This window comes from Chrysoperla carnea, chromosome 2, assembly GCF_905475395.1.
Source record: "Chrysoperla carnea chromosome 2, inChrCarn1.1, whole genome shotgun sequence".
In the NCBI taxonomy this organism is placed as follows: Eukaryota; Metazoa; Arthropoda; class Insecta; order Neuroptera; family Chrysopidae; genus Chrysoperla; species Chrysoperla carnea.
Window position 1 is genome coordinate 5,108,875 of NC_058338.1, and position 17,406 is coordinate 5,126,280.

The following is a 17,406-nucleotide window of genomic DNA, read 5'->3' on the forward strand; positions in this document are numbered from 1 at the left end:
AACGAATTGTTTTAAATATTGAAATAAAAATTTAGGAACATTTAACAGTAAAATCTATTTCGAATTATGTTCTTTCCCACAGATTTAGTCAATATTCTGATTTACTTAACAATATAAGAATGAATAAATGAATTAATTAAAAGTTTTTGGCTGATAAATTTGGAAGATAAAATTAATTTGATTGTCCATCCTTTAGTTTTAGTTCTTTGTAGAATTTGGAATAATATTTTGTGCGTAATTTTCATTCTCAGTTACTTTGTCAGATAAATTAATTTTGATTAAAAATTTGGAATTTGTTTAGGAAGATCAATTTATTATTATGGAAGCTTCTTATCTAATAAATATTCTAATTATGAAAAATAAAAGTTCTAAAGTATTTCTAAATAAGAAATTCTTGATACAAATTCCTCACAAATTTTCCTGCAATCTAAGGAATTAGTTACATAAATATTCAAGTCACACGGCTTTCATAGTTCAATTCGGTATCACAGAACTTCCGACAGTCTTTAAATGAGTGGGCGGAACAATTGGAACATTCCAGGGAATTGTGAAGCCGTCCAGTTTGTTAGAAATGGCAAGAGGCTGTCGGACACAAGCATTAATAGCTTTGCCCTTGAATGCGGATATCTTAAAAAAAGGTCAAAAGCGTCCCGAAGAACTTGACATCGGTTCGAAGGGCCTCTATAAACAAAATTATTATTTCAATAAATATAAAGCAATTTAAATAATCATTATTTCGAAATGATTAACCTACAACTTTCCGATTATTTTTCGAAAGTTGATCAAGTTTAAATTTTAAACACCATTGTCATGATGAAACAACAGTTCCCAGAACAATGGTAGGTATCACTAAAACGTGATTGAAAAAGTAACCATCTCATGAAAACTTGTATATTTTGTAAGTCTATGATTTCGATTATTATTGTTCTCCTATTAAAATAAATGAGAAATAATTGAAATTATTCATATCGTTTATATCAACGTAAAATTAGCATTTATTTAACTTGAAATTAAATAATTACTGTTATTAATTATTAAATTTCTAGAAATATTATGGAATCACTAGAGATTTGGTCAAAGCTCAGAGTGTTCTGTCTCTGAATGTAACGTTGACTGGGCAATGTTCGTAACACGACAATGATGGTTACGTGACATCCATATCAAGTCTAGAACGGTCGCTTGATACATTGAATAAACGGCTAACACAACCAGCACGTGCATTATATTGTGTGAGTTCAGGTACATATCCACTTTGCCAGGGAACCATTTTTCTGGAATATGTAGTGCACCAATTGCACCACCAATTATTGCTACTAAATCCTATAAAAAAATATCAAAATTATTTATGGGTTTGAAGAAAGTATTCTACGAATAATCGTAAAATGTCTGGCCATGAAGAAGTTTTAAGGTAGTGAAACGTCTAGTCGAGAAGGGGTTTTAACTTTGAGCATAGTTTAACTGACCAGTCAGTGAAAAGTATTCCCTTCTTTTATAATAATAAGATTTTCTAAGTCTTCTGTCTGAAATAATTCCACAAGGGTGGAGTCGAAATTGATCAATCAATAACCTCTAGTGGTCAAATTAGCGAACTGGGAATTTGGAAATTGATGACAGACATTTATCATAACCTAGATATTTCGATTCCTCAAGAAAACTGTTGCAAATACTCAGCAGACATCAAATTGGGATAGTTCAACATTCCTTGATCTTAACCTGAGAAGTTAGGGCGTCTCAAGAGTTGATTTCTCTCATCAAAAATGTTACCATGACTTTGATTTAGTAGGGCCATTACTTAACATTGGATCAAGAAAAGAGGGGATTAACAACTACACCTTCTATTGAAATATAATTACCTGTAATATTATATGTGTGAGTGCTGTTGGTGCTCCGCCAGCAAGTTTAGTTACACGCAATGATCCAAGCATTACGCGCATTGTAAAAGGCATTAAAAATGATAATCGACGTTCCCATGGGGACCATGCATTTAGGGCCTGAAGAAAAACATAATAATATTAGAATGGAGGCAAAAAGTATTTGAAGAAAGAATAAGTCTAAATAAGTCTTAGAAATTCCGAAACTCTGAATAACCGTGAATTTCTGAACGTTTCTGTCTAATTCAGAGTTATCCAGACTTTTAAGTCTGAATTAGACAGTCCAAAAATGTTGAGAAATTGAGAGTTATTCAGAGTTCCTAAGACTTTCTCAGAGTTTCAAAGAGTTATTAAAGACTTATTATTTCTTCAAATATTTTTTTCACCAGGATTTGTATCTTAATTACCTTATAAAGGCCCCATAAACTAATAAGGCAGTAAGAAGTTATAATTATCCAACGAAAGAATATAGGAAAACAATAAACAGTTGCTGTTAACATTGGGAGTGCACCTGAAAATAAAGGAACGTTTTGAATTAAATTGTCTTGGAAAAATGATTCAAGCAAAATAATTACCAAAACTCTGACTGATCCATATTCCAAGCATATCCAATTGTAATAATCGATAATAAACAACTTCACCACATCTTAAATTCATAAATAGATGGTACACAAAGCTGCCAACCCAAGGTGATACACTTCCTAGGATATGACACCAGCATAGAAACCATGAATCTGGTCCCCATGGCATTGATTGTGGTACAAATGTGAGTATATATACAATTGGGATTCCTGAAAAACAAATCGAATGAGAATTTTTAAGATTTGTTTCTAAAAATAAAAACTTATAGGTCTGCGGCCAAGCTTACTTTTAGGGTCATTTTAGAAAGGCTGAAAATTTCATAGATGTTAGCCAGAATCACACATATTCTTTGAGTAAAAATCTACCTATAAAAAATTTTATGCCTAGAGATAAAAAAGAGTACCAAAGTTAAATTATAGACGGGTACTGGAAATCGAAAGTTCCGGTTAAAAAGGTTTGAAAAATCCTTTTAAGTGAGGCCAATATTCTTTTTGGATCGTATTAGTAGAGCCTATTAGCAGATATTATAACTCTTCTAATATGTTGAATATAATCGTTATATTAAAAATTTTCTTGTTTAAAGATTTTATGTCAACCGTTCGTGTAACCTTTAAGTGACCTTTTAACAAATAATTAGTTTAAATTCATATTATCAATGTTTATTTCCGTTAAATTTTACTAGAATAAACATTTACTAATGTAAGCCGTGTACCGTGTACCGCGGGTACTGTGTTTTTATTACCCTGCAGTGACCAGAACTTATATAGAGTGTCATAGAAAAGTGGTAAAGTAGTTTCAGCTTTAAAGTACAATTCAACTTTCTGAAATCTTAAATTCTTTCTGGATTAATAGTCGTATCAAGGAATACATAAAATAACCATTCTTAGGAAGTCCTCGATAGCAGCTCCGATTTTTATGATTTGTTTAAAAATGTTTCTTTTTTAATTTAATGTTCCGATTGATTCGCTAATGATAGAAGTTTATAATTTTGAGAGAATATTGAGTCTATACCTACTGTAGGAGTCATTTACAGTTAAAGAATTTTTCGAAATTCATTCACCTAGTTTGTTTGAAAATATATATAAACCGATTTTAAGAACTCTTTCACCCATGCTTCTTTGATTTTGAACCAAATAAAGCTACCCAAGATTTTTTGGGTAATTTTACATCAAAAAGGCTGCTTGTGATTGTTTCTTAAAGTTCACCGTTTTGAGTTATTAACAGTTTAATGTTTGAAAAAATGAATTTTCAGCTTCGAAAATAATCTTTCTGGAGTTTTTCCAAACATTAAACTGTTAATAACTTAAAAATGCTGAATTTTAGAAAAAAAAAACACAAGGAGTCTTTTTGATATAAAATTGTCCAAAAAACCTTGGATAACTTTATTTGTTTAAAAAAATTGACGTTTCTGTGATGGGTTAAAGGATATACAAAAATTCGACCAATAGGATTTCTGGCAACATCTGGAATATTAATCTAAACTCTTTCTGTGGCCTGTTTGCATACTATGGCAAAAATTAAATTTATGCAAAAATAAAAAAAATATATTTAAAATAAAAATACATAATTTTTTTTCTAATTTAAATATCTTCATCATTAGAAGTATTTTCATTTTCATATACTTCTGGCATTAATATTTCATCATCAGAACTACTTTCATTTTCATATACTTCCGGCATTAATACAGGTAAACCAAATTCAGGTGTTTCCGTAATTGTACGTCGAATTAATGAACGGATACGTTCATAGTGTAGCAACAATAAATAATTTCGATAATTTCTACGTACATGTATCCATAAATAAATGATTAACAATATCCCTAATATACAATAACCAAGACAACCTTGACGTTTTACTGTTACGGACCAATAGTTTTCATCTGTATTTAAATTTAAAACATTTGTTATGACACCATTTAATAAAAAACGTGATATATTTGTATTGATTACCCCTTCTAATTCCATAATTATATGACTATTAATTAGCGATTAAAAAAATAATTAGTGAGAATTAAATATTTGTACACATGATATTTTTAGTTAATAATTCACCAAATGTTTGTATTGATTGTTGAATTGCTATGGAAATAATTAATTAAGTTAAGAGCTAAATTTCTATTTCGAGATATATTTTATAACGAAAGAGCCCAGCTAACAAAATTATCATAATTGACCCAAGCTGAAAATTGTTCTACAGATTGTATATTGCATATAAATAACAGTTACTGACTGTCAGTCAGTTAAATTTTAGAAGAGGGCTGGTCAGTCAGCCTTCATGTATGTACAATAAATAAATAAGATTTAGTTATGATTGCCGTGGTATTTAAAGTATTTTCTAGACGCGTTCACGAGTAAACAGTGACGTTTACGAAAAATATTTCCACCAGAGAATTTATAAACCACGGAATTGTTGGAAAATTTAATTAATTTTTAATTTTACACAAAATGATGTAAAAAAATAAATAAAAATTAAACTTTTATTTAACACAATTCATTAGCAACAAAATTTTTAATAAACTAGAAAGTAAAAAATAAATTTTCCCGTCTTAAAATAATTAAAATGAACTGGAAATTGAATTTATCGTTTAAAAATATTGAACGCTTGAAAGTTTTATTCATCGTCACAAAATATATTTTCTACTTAGTTAGTGTAAATTTTATTTTCTAGTCCAACGTGTTAAATAAGAGTTAGTGTTTAAAAAATTTTTTGTCTATTGTATTACAGTGAAACATGAATATAAAATTGATTAAGTAAAAATAAATTAGGACTTACCATGTGTAATAATATTAACAGTTTCATTATGCATGTAAAATAAACTTTTGATTGAGCCCCAAAATGTTAATAAAGGCCTATAGCCGGTTAAAATATATGGATTAAATTGTAAATGTTTTGGCATATCCTTCCATTCTAATAAGTTCACTTTAACAACTTTATGCCGTTTAAACCATATACCCCAATTATCACACATTTCAGATTGTTCATTTTCGCAAACACTTCGATATTCAATATTTTCCATTGAATTATCCGCTGTCTTATAAACATCATTATCCGTGTTTGTTGCAGATAAACGTAATCGTGCAGCATGATCATCTGAATTATTTTCATGAAACATGATCCTTTCAGAGTATAAATTTTCACACAAAAAATATATTTACTAAAAATAATTTGGTTAATAAAAAATGTCGTCACCGAATTATTAATGTTATTTTGGAAGACATTCCGTTTTTTACGAGAATCTTTGTTGAGAATTGACGAGTACCTGTAAAAAAATGAAAATTTATGCTGGAAGCTCTTTTATTTAAAACAACACGAGAATCAAATGCTACTAAAAAAATGTTTTTCGTTACCTTCTAATAGTGTTTAAAAAGAGTACCGACAAGTTTTCATTATCCTATTATAAAATGTTCAAGGAAAATAAGGATAGATATACATTGTGCTATACAGTGAGCGAGTATTGATTGTTTGAATTACTATAAGCGCATACAACTTTGTGCTTTTATACTGTATGACCGTGAGGTAATGACATGTTTAGGTGTCTCATTTTCTCTTTTATACCATCGAGTTTCAACTTTTGCCACGTGAAACAATGCGAACGGAGGGGTGGGGGGAGTTGAAGTTTGGGGATGCCCGATTTTCGAAAGACCTGACAGAATCTGCGTTGACAAATCAGCGACCAAAAATACCTTTTTGATAGTATAATTTGGACGATAAATACTTAGTTTACCATTTTTGTGCTAAAAAGTGGATTTCCCGGCCAAAAAAAGAACGATTTTCGTAACACATGGCAGAATCTGTGATTTTAATTGAAAAGAGAGGAAACGCTGGAGAAGAGTATAGAAAAAAATTCAAAACCGTGAGCGAATTCTACGATGAAAACGATATGGAATTGCGAAAGCCAAGACTCGCGTCATTACACAAACCAACACATGGTGGGAACAGATGCTTCATTCATCCTGAACCTTGTCATCCCCCGAGCTAAATCTTTGTTCTTGCCTGGGTTTACCTGCAGTACATGGATGTAGCCACCTCGGGTTTATAACGAGTATGCGTTTCCACGGCGTAAAGTTTGGCAAACGTCAGACGAAAATCATCAAAATCAAACAATATTCCGGAACCTCACAAATTTTCCTTTTTTCTAGTCAAAAATAATTTTCAATCACCTTCGAAGAAGAATCGAGACACCTTGAAATGTCATCATTTTACGGTCTATTACCGTTAAATAAAATCATTTGATCTGCGGAATAAACAGTGAACAATTATATTAGTCATTTTTCATTCAATGTTCTATATGGCATGGTTTTTTTACATTATCCTTTGTTTAGATTAGGATTTCCTGTTTTAAAAGATTAAGGAATGATAAGCTTTTCCCCCATATTTAAAAATCTTGTTAAAAAGTATTACGTGGAAAAGAAAAATATTTTGTAACACGTTTAAAGCAAATAACTTGACGTTGTCGGTGAATTTGACGTTGAAAGCTTTTTTATCCTTATTTTCCTGAATTTAACAATAATACAGAAGTCCGTTACTCTTGTCCTCAATTCACTAAATTACAGAAGTTTCTTTTTGTTGTAAATAGGTTCAGTATCATGTACTAAATGCAAATACACAAAATCCTTACAAATTTGAAAAGAGGGAGTTTCGCCAGTTTGAGAAAAAACAGTTTTGTCCCATATCTGCGTAACCGTACCTTTCCGCGTAGAAATATATTTTTTGTATCACTTACCGTTAACGACTTATACGACTATTACGATTTATTTATTGGCTTTTTGACCGAACCAAGTCTCTTCTAATAATTTGTTAATTACAAATTTCCTACAACTTTTACTTTAAACATTTTTTTCTAAAACGCGATCAATGTAGCAATAACGGGTACACAAAGTTAATGAGAATTAGGTATGCAAAGTATACTAATATAATGCAAAGTATAATTATAAAAATTAATGAAATATGTAAACAAAATGACAATGAAATAATTAGCAATAAAGAATTTGCCTTTGTACTTCAAAAACAACGATTACCCGTTAAAATTTTTTTTTACGATACAAAAAAAATAAAAAAATTTTACAAAAAACAAGTGAAAACAAAAAATTGACTGAGTTAATTGTTGAAATACCATGTATAGACAGTTTTGATGACGCAATCGTTTGTTTTTTGACGTCCCGTAAATAAAGATTTCCACTCTTAAATAGCCACATACACATAATTGATATTCCCATATTATAATACATACTACAAAATTTTCACCTAATTAGCGCCCTTGTGGGTAAACAGTGATGTTTACAAGAAAATGTTTCAAACAAATTTTTTATAAGGAACATTTTTTACATTTAAACATTTGTTCTATCTCTAACGGTTTACAAGACCCAATTGACCTATGTTGCTCATTTACGAATTCGACCTCATTTTTTATGTCTTAAGTACACTATAAAAATTTCAGCTTGCTATCTTTTTTCGTTTTTGAGTTATCGTGCCCACAGACGGACGGACGGACAACCGGAAAGGAAATGGACTGATTAGGTGATTTTATGAACACCTACACCAAAATTTTGTTGGTAGCATCAATATTTTTAAGCGTTACAAACTTGGGGCTAAACTTAGTATACCTTGCATATTACATATATGCATGGTATAAAAATGTAGGAAGTTTAAAAATATGAACCCAAACCAATTTCAATATGGTTGAGTCATTCAGCTGTTTTTCAGCACTTCCAAAATAATTTTTTTAGCCCTTGAAAGTAAATGAATTGCTGTTCATCTGATGATCAAAGCCTGTATTTTTTAAATAGAAAGAATTAAAGCGGATTACTTTGTGGAAACAGACTACTTTTCCATAAAATGGTTTCAGTGTTTACTGGTTTTTATTTCGAACTTGTTTTGAATTGTCGTTAAGGCAACCATTAAATAAACATAATAATTTTCGAAAGGAATTTTCAAGTTTCGCGTGACGAATTAATAAATTTTTTTTATTTACAATTTGCGTTTTAAATTACTGATATTAAATGCATTACTTACTTATCAAATTAAAAAAAATGATTAAATTTTTTCATAATTTCTAAATGTTTAAAAAAAAATTCCTTAGTAAATATAAATCGTTTAGTAATCATTGCAAGGTTGCAACGAAATTTCGTAGTGTCTACGTGTCTGCTTGGCTGCCGAAAAAATTTTGGATTTATTTTTAACCCTTTTCCTGTAATCTAATCGATATGAACTTTTGCAGGAAGATTCTTGGCGATTTATTTATGATATCAACATAAAAGGTTGATAACTTAATCCAATTTTAATACCAGAACTAATCCAAGCCCACAAAACTTTTTAATTAGGACATAATGTAAGTCAGATTAGTCCTTTAGTCGATTTGTACCTTCTTTGTACCAACTACAAGATCCTTATTTTAAAATATTACAGAAATATAATACTTACCTCTAAATTTGTTGTCCATTCATGTAGTTTGCGCAACTTCCCCCAAATTTATATACAGTATACGAAAGTTCCAAAAAATTTTAACTTTTTATTTTGCTTTTCATTTAGGCCATTTTTATTCTTAATACACTATCTTGTTGTCTTAGTAATTAATGTAAACAAAAATACTCGAATTGATTTCTACGATATCTATCCACAAAGCACAACTTGTCACTAATTAAGTTTTTTTCGTGTTTATTGTCTCTCGTCATTTTCGATCATTTTAAATTTACGCCCATCATTTTAACACTACAGCACACACTGGGACTTGACTGGGTCCATAATTTTCAGCCACTTCTCTCTATCCTGGCAATGGCAGTGTTCATTAATTTATCTTGGATCTACCTCTTTTCCTGGTTCTGTATTATCTGGTGAACGTTCACTTTTACACCATGTTGTCATCATCTGTTCGCATTATTTCTGGGTCAAATTTCTCTATCTTAGCACAGGTCTATAAATTAACAGGATAATTTCCCTTACAAAGATATTTAGCGCAAATTCATCTTGTTTATTCAAGGCACACGTTTCAGATCCAAACATTAGTGCTGGCCTTTGTAAGCATTTTGAATAGTTAGACCTTCGTTTCTTGGGATATACAGGGTGAGTCATTTTAATCTATAATGGCTATTAGGTCGTTTTGTAGTTAGCCAATCTTGAAATAATTTAAGTAAAAGTTGCAGAATTTGATGGGGGGCATCATGTTCTGACATTAGATTGGGCCTAGTTTTTATCAAAAATTACCAGACATTATCTGTTGAAAATTGCATACTTTATATAGATCTACCACTAGGCCTTGTATTTGACAGTCATTTCAGAAAGATTGGATATTTAAGGGCCAAACGAAGGCAAAAAATTTTACGCCAGTTATTTAAACATTTTCTTGGAGTATTCTGAGATACATGTTTTTGACAGTTAATTAACGTCTGGTTCTCAAAATGTACAATGCTGTTGAAAAAAAATGTGAAAGTATTTCAAATGTCGTAATTATTTTATTTACAAATTTTAACATACATTTTTTTATACTTAATAACTCGAGAAAAAACTTAAATTACCAACAAAAAAAAAGTGGATTTTTTCTTATTTTTAAATCGACACTTTTATAATTTGTAAATGAATATTTTTTATTTTTTATTTTATTCTTTTCAGAATTCGATAATAATGTCTGTCATTATTTTCAATATAATAAATATCGCGATTAATTTTATCTGTGTGTAAATATAAAAATTTCACAATTAAAATTCTTCTAAATTAGCATACTAATTACTTTTTTGTGTCAAATATACTTGTTTTTTTTGCTAAGTGGCCATTATTTTGATTTATTTTTTTTTTTTTTTTGTAATTAGAAATATCCAAAGATTAAGCAAATTTTTTTCAAGTCTTAAATATTTTTAATATTAGAAAAAATTGTATTCATTTTTTTTTTAAAGTAAAAACATTTGCCTAACTTATTAAATCTAATTTGTTTTTTGTTTTAAATTAAAAATTACCTTAAATCGAACAAAATTTTTGTATAATAAATTAATCGAGGGGGTGGGGTTGGGGGCGGGGTTGTAAATGGGAGGGTATACTTATAAATCAATCACATCAACTAAAAATTATACATAAATTTGTAACCAATACTCATTTACAGATCATTTTAGTGTATTTGTGTATATTTGGTGGAGAAATTTTACACTAATAACTAATTAAAAATATTTTCCCTTACATATAGAAAAAATTATTTTAGGTTACAGAATTTTCTGGATTAACAAACAGAAATTATCTCTCGTAAATATGGATAGTTGATGAAGAAATTTCAACGTTTCTCTTAAAGAATGCGCGCGTAAAGTAAGAAATACGCTCGATTATAACGTAGATAAAAAACTAGAGATGTTACCATCAAGGTTTTTTTATTTATTTTGGGACTAAGTTTATTTTTTTAGGCAATTACAAGTTTTATTAAAATAATTTTTTTGTTTATTTTGAAATTGGACAAAACAACTTTATGGTGAAGAAAAATTTTGTAGACTTTTCACATATGTCACCAACGTGTTTTTAAAGGCATCGCTCTCAGGTTATGAGAGCTGCCAGACCTTCACCGTGAAAGTGAATGACTTCGTTCGCGTCCTTGATCTCCTGCACCATGTTCTCCAAGTCTTTGATGTGCAGGTATTTTGTTGAAGAATGGATGTCGTAATGCATCAGCCAACGTTATACGTTGAGCAGGATCGTATTCTAACATTTTTTGGATAATATCGAATAATTCTTTATGATCATCATCGTCACTTGTTTGGTATCGCTGAAAATTAGAAGAAATAAAATTGGTAAATATAAAAAAAGGATTAATTTCTAATCTGAGGGAAGAATATATAATCCTAGCATATTCTATCATGTGAAATACTGTTTCGCAAGTCTCCAAAAATTTAACTTTCGAATAGTTTTCGTCTTTTGATCAATATTAAAAGAGATAAAAGCAATTACTGTGGAGTACATCAGCCGATCTTCTCAGAAAATTAGGCCAAAATTTGGACCGTTGAGGCTTTAAGATTCCAATCGAGGAGTCTATGCATGCTTCGAAGAACTGAATCGCCAGGCACTGAATAACACAATCAGACTGATCTAGGTATCGGGCCACTCAGGCGTTAAAGGGAATGGTTCTTTCATATGAGGCTGCCATTCCCATAGTAAGATGCTCCGTAATCTACCAATTTAAGAATCTTACAAAATTTGAAATACAAAAATACTTACAACTAATGGTTTACAATTTTCTCGAACATATCGTCCCGCAGAGCTTTTCTCATCCCAGTCCAATTTCCCATGATAAAAATATTTTGTTTTGGTTTTCCTCGCCATTCTGTAAAAATAATTAATTTTAGTAATTTGTTCAGATTAAATAAAATTAATTTTTGGATATTAAAATGGCTAACCTGTATGGAATTGTGCCTAAAATACGTTCCATCATAGCAAGATGTTCTCTATTATCGTGTGTTTGAAATAACGTAATTCCTAAATATAATTCGAAAATAATACATCCTATTGACCAGACGTCACACGGTTGAGCCCATCCTAATTCTGTAAAATATAACAAAATTTTATTACGTAAAAGTACAAATTTCTAGAGAGTCTTGGAATAGTTTATACTTTTGTAAAATCTTTTAAATGTAAATTATTAGATGTCTCGTGATGAATTAATGAGTGAGTCAGTCAGTGATGTTTCGCTTATAAAAATAAAGATTGATTTACCTAAAATAACTTCCGGTGCTCGATAATGCCTCGTCGATACAATTGTGCTATGATGTTCATGATCAAATGTGGCACTTCCAAAATCAATAAGTCTTACATCACTTCGTTTTACTTTCCTGAAGTCCCGTCTCTGGAAAAACAAAAAAATATGATTAATTATCATATGCCTATATCGAAATGCCTTTTTTTTTTACATATCAATTGCTCAAAGAATCTGGTTCTCTCATTACAAATTAGGGGGAAAAAAGAAAGAAAAGATGTTATAACTTACTTTTTTACTATTATATGTTGTATCGTATTCTGAATCAACAAACAGAATATTTTCAGGTTTAAGATCTGTATGTGTTAATTTATTGTCGTGTAAAAATTTAACTGAATAACACAGTTGGTATGATATATGACGGACATGTTCCATAGGGTATGGCTGATAGTTGTTATCTTTCTGTAAAATAAAAAACAAAAAAATTAAATACGATTAGAACTACTGAAATTTTATTTTTATTTTTTTAACAACTATTGAAATTCGATCCATCGAACTTCGACACACCGGATCTGGCATTCTTCCCAATTAAGTTATGAATATTTCATTAGGATGATTGTCAAAGGTATATGGCTCGATACCAAAATTTCCCCTTGTTTCAGTAACTGTCACATATTTTAAGATCCGTTTGAAAATAAAATATTCTTGAGATCTTTTACTTTTTGAGAATATAAGGGTATACGAATACGGTATTTGAATATCAGCAAGTATCTTTTATGAAAAAAGTCTTTAATATTCTACCATTTTTATTGGTATAGACAGACACTTCGATCGAAAATAAACCGGATCTCATAAAAAATCATATATGCTCGATAGAATTGCAACCTATTCGCATAATCTGGACTAATTTCTAAGATTACGTTCATAGACTGTAAGCTATGCTACTGCTTCATTTTAATGAAAACAGATTCATGTCAGCAGAACCGAAGAAATGGGGCACCTTGACCTGTCATTTTACGGTTTATCAGTGCTAAAATTATTTAATTTTAAATCTCTATCATAAAATACTGATTTCGAAATTGATATAAACAAGCAAAGTATCAAAAATTTAAATTTGATTAATCGAGGAAATATTTTAATTTATTATAACATTTAGGCTTATGACCTCATTTAAGAATGATGTTTTCGAAAAATTTCCTCCTACATTTTACAGAAAAAAATATTGTAAACAATTTGAGGATAACATTCTCATCTTTCAAATTTATTTACGAAATAAAACAAGCTATATGTGACATATTTACGTAAAACAAAATCATTTAATTTTCGATGCATGTTTTTTTTTTTTTGAATTTTTTTCTTGTTTTTATACATTTTTTTTTCATAAATATTACAAAATATCATATAAATAATCAATGGACCAAAATAAAATTTATAAAAAAATATATATTTTGAGTCCAAGGTCACGCACGCTGATATTATAACTAAATAATTAAATATGTATGTTACGATGAAAGTATTTTTAAGAAAACGAAAAGAAACAAAACAAACTTACCAAAAAATCGAAAACACTCAATCCCAACATCTCGAATGCTATACACATATGGCCGTAGTAGTTGAACCAATCCAGCATCCTTACGCACAAACTAAGGAAAAAACAAAAAATTTAATATAAGCAAGAAGAATTCATTATAAAATTTAACTAAAAATTTGACTAATATAAACTACGAAGGTTCGACGAATATTCAGGGATCTTTTTTGTCTCCGTTTGTGAATTTTCCATAGTAATTAAGACCCAAAAGTAGCAAAAATTCAGACATAGTTATTGGAATGAAGTAAAGTCCGACAATTATCGACACCACCTGGCAAAATATTTGTTAGATTACTGCGGGTCCACTGTAACACCAGAAATAGAAAATGCTATATCGTTCAAAATCTTTTATTTCGACAGACGAAAAGTACTCTTAAAGTCGTCGAATGAAATGGATTTTTGAAATATGACTGACAATTTTGTTTATATATATTTAGTTAATATAACCGATAGTGGCCTAAAAAGTCGAAAAAATTGATTGACAATCGACAAATGTTTAGAAAAAATTTTTCGGAATCATTTTTTATTGTAGCATACTTTTTTAAAATTTCTTTTTTTGTGACAGCGTTTGATTTTAAAAATAAAAATTTTTTAATAAACGTAACAACAGACGTATGTTTAAAAAAAAATTAGGCACGCTCTAATTGAAAAAAAATTTTCATTTCAAACGTAATGTCAATTTGAACATATTAAAAAAAAAATTCTAATTCATAGTATAAAGCGAAAGCAATGTATAACGTTAAAGAGAAATAACGATCAGTGTAGATATACATTTAGGATTCCGTATCCAAAAAACACAATTACAGTCTCAATTCTATTAGAAACATTGATTCAGATTTTACTTATTCAGTTGAAAGAGCGAGAGAGGTAATTTAGTGATTTATTCCAGACAGATTTCAAACGTCCTTAAAAAATTATTTATGCATTTTGTTTTGTATGAAGACATCGAATTTTTGGAGAATATGTTTATTATTCTCAATCCTGTGAGAAACTATTAGCTTTCAGTCACTTTGTGAAAGTAGTCCTTCCCTGCTTGAGATCCAGAAAGGTTCTTTAAGCCCTTTGGAGCCTTTTTTTTTATCCAGTGCTTGAATTTTAGTCAGATAAAATTTGAATTTAATGTTTCAATAATTTCACACTTGAAAAGCTCCATCAAAAGCATCGAAAATAACATTTATAGAACCCTCAGGAGAGTAAGAAAGATTCCCTCTTGGCCATCTTCACTTTCTATTGTCTTATCCATTGTGTGGTGGCAGAATATATTGTCAAAGATTGTCGTTGTTCTCTGGAGAAGACAATTGTCTCGTTAAGTGGATGATATATTGTCTTGTCCCAATTCTATTGTGCCCTTAAAGATTCTAACACGTATTCTAAAATGATATTTATAAAAATATTACTCACTGTTTATTGTCAGGATCACATTCTGCAATCTTCTCTAAAGCATTTATTTCTAATTTCGCAGCTTCACGATATTTTTCTACATTTTTAATAATTTTCAAAGCCATATAGTGATCCCTAAACATATGAAAACATATTAAAATAAAATTATTCCAAAATTGAAATTAAAAATATATTATTTTAAAACTGATGGATTGATTTGTATACTGTTTTTCTTATAATAATTATACTTACAATTCCAAATCTCTAACTTTAACAACTTTTCCAAAGGTTCCTTCTCCCAATGTAGCGAGAATTTTATCTGCAAGAGATAATTTAAAAAAATTCTAAGTAACTGTGACAAATAGTTGACTGCGTGTATCAGAGAGCACATCTCAAAACTGTGATTTTAATATTGTAAAAAAAAATAATAAGAACCCAATTTTATGAGACCAAAAAAAAAAAATCAAAAAACCTAATTATACTAAAATGCCCTCTGAATACTGCAGTCAAATTTCAAAAAAAATAATAATTAAATTTTTGATAATTTTTTATAAAATTAATTTCGAATATAATTAAAAATATTTCTAAATGAAAAATTTGAAAAAACTTACAAAATATATTTTTAACTAAAAAATATATATTGGGTTATTTTTATTTTTGTAGGACCTAGCAAATTATCAATTCCGTACTTTTTTATCATTATTTGAGAGTAACGGTTCAAATTATTTATATTTAATTAGTTTCAATTTCAAACAAATTGTACAAGGTGTTACATAAAAATCGAACCAAAAGTTTTGTATTGACGTCCTTTGATTAAAATAAGAAAAAATGCCATGTAAACGAAAAACAGAAAAGTTTTTTTGTAGACTTTGGCTTGGATAAGAGGTCAATTTAACTAATAGGGAACCAAATTTGATATTATCGTGAATCAGAAAAATTGATTTTGAGAAAAGCTCATACCTCAAAAGAAAATAAAAACTTAACAAATGTTATAATTTATAGTACGGGCGCTGGATGGGGTTGATTGTGCAAAATATAAGTACCGCATTTTGTCAATTGATTCTTGTTTAGAAAAGTTTATAGATTAATATTGTGGATCTTGCCAGAAACCTTATTGGTCCAATTTTTGCATATCCTATCCACAGAAACAGTTAAATGACATTTTTTGAACCAAGTAAAAGTTACTCTAGGTTCTTTTCAAAACTTACTTCTATCAGTATGACTTCACTAATTTTATGAATGCAATTTATGTATAATCGGATCAAGTTTCAAAAGTTAAACGAAACGTTGCCAAGAATTGTTAAGTTTTTTATTAATAGGCGCAAACAATTGTTAAATTTTTCAAATGTATATCTTGTGTCTCAAAGACAAAAGCTTTTCGGACTTTCATCTACGTGACATTATTTTTCTTATTTTAGTGCTTTCCATAATAATTGGTAATCTTTTTATGTATTACTCTGAATGATTTTACCTTAAATTTGTTGGAAATTGTGAGTTTTTGTTTGATAAATGAAAAAAAATGAAAATTTTTGAATTGAAAAATTTGAACCGTTTCAGTATCATAAATAAAATTTTTAGTGTACTCTTTGAAAAAAAAAACATTAAATGTGTGTGTTAGTATTCACGAACATCTATCTTGCAGAACATCTCCATTTCGGTATATCAGGTGGCCATCTTCGTCGTCTTCCACCGAGGGTGCTCTCGAGCCCTGTTTAGTCGATGTCGGGGATGTGGTGGCCGTCGATTCATTGATTGTAGAGGTCGCGGTGGTGTCGTTCGTGGCAGTCATCGACAACGGATCATCGCGATGACAGCATTGGATGGCGGGGGATGATGAACAGCATCAGCACCGGGTCGCGGATACATCAGCATACAAGGGTTACATCGTCACCAGATCATTGAAATCATCACGTCATCAACCACACAGCCAAAATGATAATGATGCACCCAACAATCAGACAGAGGGGAAAAGGGCAATTGGAATTGCCAAGTCAAACAAATTTGTTATTTTCTTTCTTTTTTTTTTTTGACTTTTGGTATAGTTTTTTTTATATAAGTACCAAGATGAAGGTATTTTTTTATGTATTTATTTTTGGAGAGTAAATATAAGTGTAGGAATTTGTGTTTTCAAATAGTTTTTTTTTTTTAAATTCAATATTTTTATTTTTAGTCTGAACTTTTTGGAATTGTGAACTATAACCATGCGTCTATTTGTCCATATCTGGAATTTTATTTCATAACAAAATGACTCATTGTAATTATTTATACAACCTTTTAATTATAGCTCTAATAAAATCAATCAATTTTAATCAATAAATACTTTC

The 17,406-nt window shown here is 29.6% G+C and overlaps 2 protein-coding genes across 8 annotated transcripts in view; both read right to left on the reverse strand.

Annotated features, from left to right (window-relative positions):
- Positions 1 to 973: 973 nt before the first annotated feature.
- LOC123293894 (progestin and adipoQ receptor family member 4) lies at positions 974 to 5,675 on the reverse strand. The gene is made up of 5 exons (XM_044874884.1): positions 5,226 to 5,675; positions 2,447 to 2,662; positions 2,279 to 2,382; positions 1,854 to 1,991; positions 974 to 1,320 (listed from the first exon to the last, which is right to left on the reverse strand). The coding sequence occupies exons 1-5, from the start codon at positions 5,563 to 5,565 to the stop codon at positions 1,075 to 1,077; spliced, it is 1,044 nt and encodes a 347-aa protein (XP_044730819.1). The 5' UTR covers positions 5,566 to 5,675; the 3' UTR covers positions 974 to 1,074.
- A 4,746-nt stretch (positions 5,676 to 10,421) lies between these two features.
- The window catches only part of LOC123293886 (dual specificity protein kinase CLK2), a 48,632-nt gene continuing 41,647 nt past the window's right edge, over positions 10,422 to 17,406 (reverse strand). For all 7 annotated transcript variants that reach the window (XM_044874868.1, XM_044874867.1, XM_044874873.1 and 4 more), the window contains 9 exons: positions 16,712 to 16,790; positions 15,335 to 15,401; positions 15,104 to 15,217; positions 13,667 to 13,757; positions 12,406 to 12,576; positions 12,135 to 12,264; positions 11,819 to 11,963; positions 11,640 to 11,745; positions 10,422 to 11,190 (listed from right to left, as the gene is read on the reverse strand). In XM_044874868.1, coding sequence (XP_044730803.1) covers positions 10,987 to 11,190; positions 11,640 to 11,745; positions 11,819 to 11,963; positions 12,135 to 12,264; positions 12,406 to 12,576; positions 13,667 to 13,757; positions 15,104 to 15,217; positions 15,335 to 15,401; positions 16,712 to 16,790 — 1,107 coding nt within the window. In that variant the 3' untranslated portion in view covers positions 10,422 to 10,986. The remainder of the gene's footprint in view (positions 11,191 to 11,639; positions 11,746 to 11,818; positions 11,964 to 12,134; positions 12,265 to 12,405; positions 12,577 to 13,666; positions 13,758 to 15,103; positions 15,218 to 15,334; positions 15,402 to 16,711; positions 16,791 to 17,406) is intronic.

Coding starts and splice junctions, on each gene's coding strand:
- LOC123293894 (XM_044874884.1), bottom strand. CDS start 5,565: ATGTTTCATGAAAATAATTCAGATGATCATGCTGCACGATTACGTTTA. Junction 2,663..5,225: donor TGTTAATATTATTACACATG/GTAAGTCCTAAT, acceptor TTTGTTTTTCAG/GAATCCCAATTGTATATATA. Junction 1,321..1,853: donor TCACACATATAATATTACAG/GTAATTATATTT, acceptor ATTTTTTTATAG/GATTTAGTAGCAATAATTGG.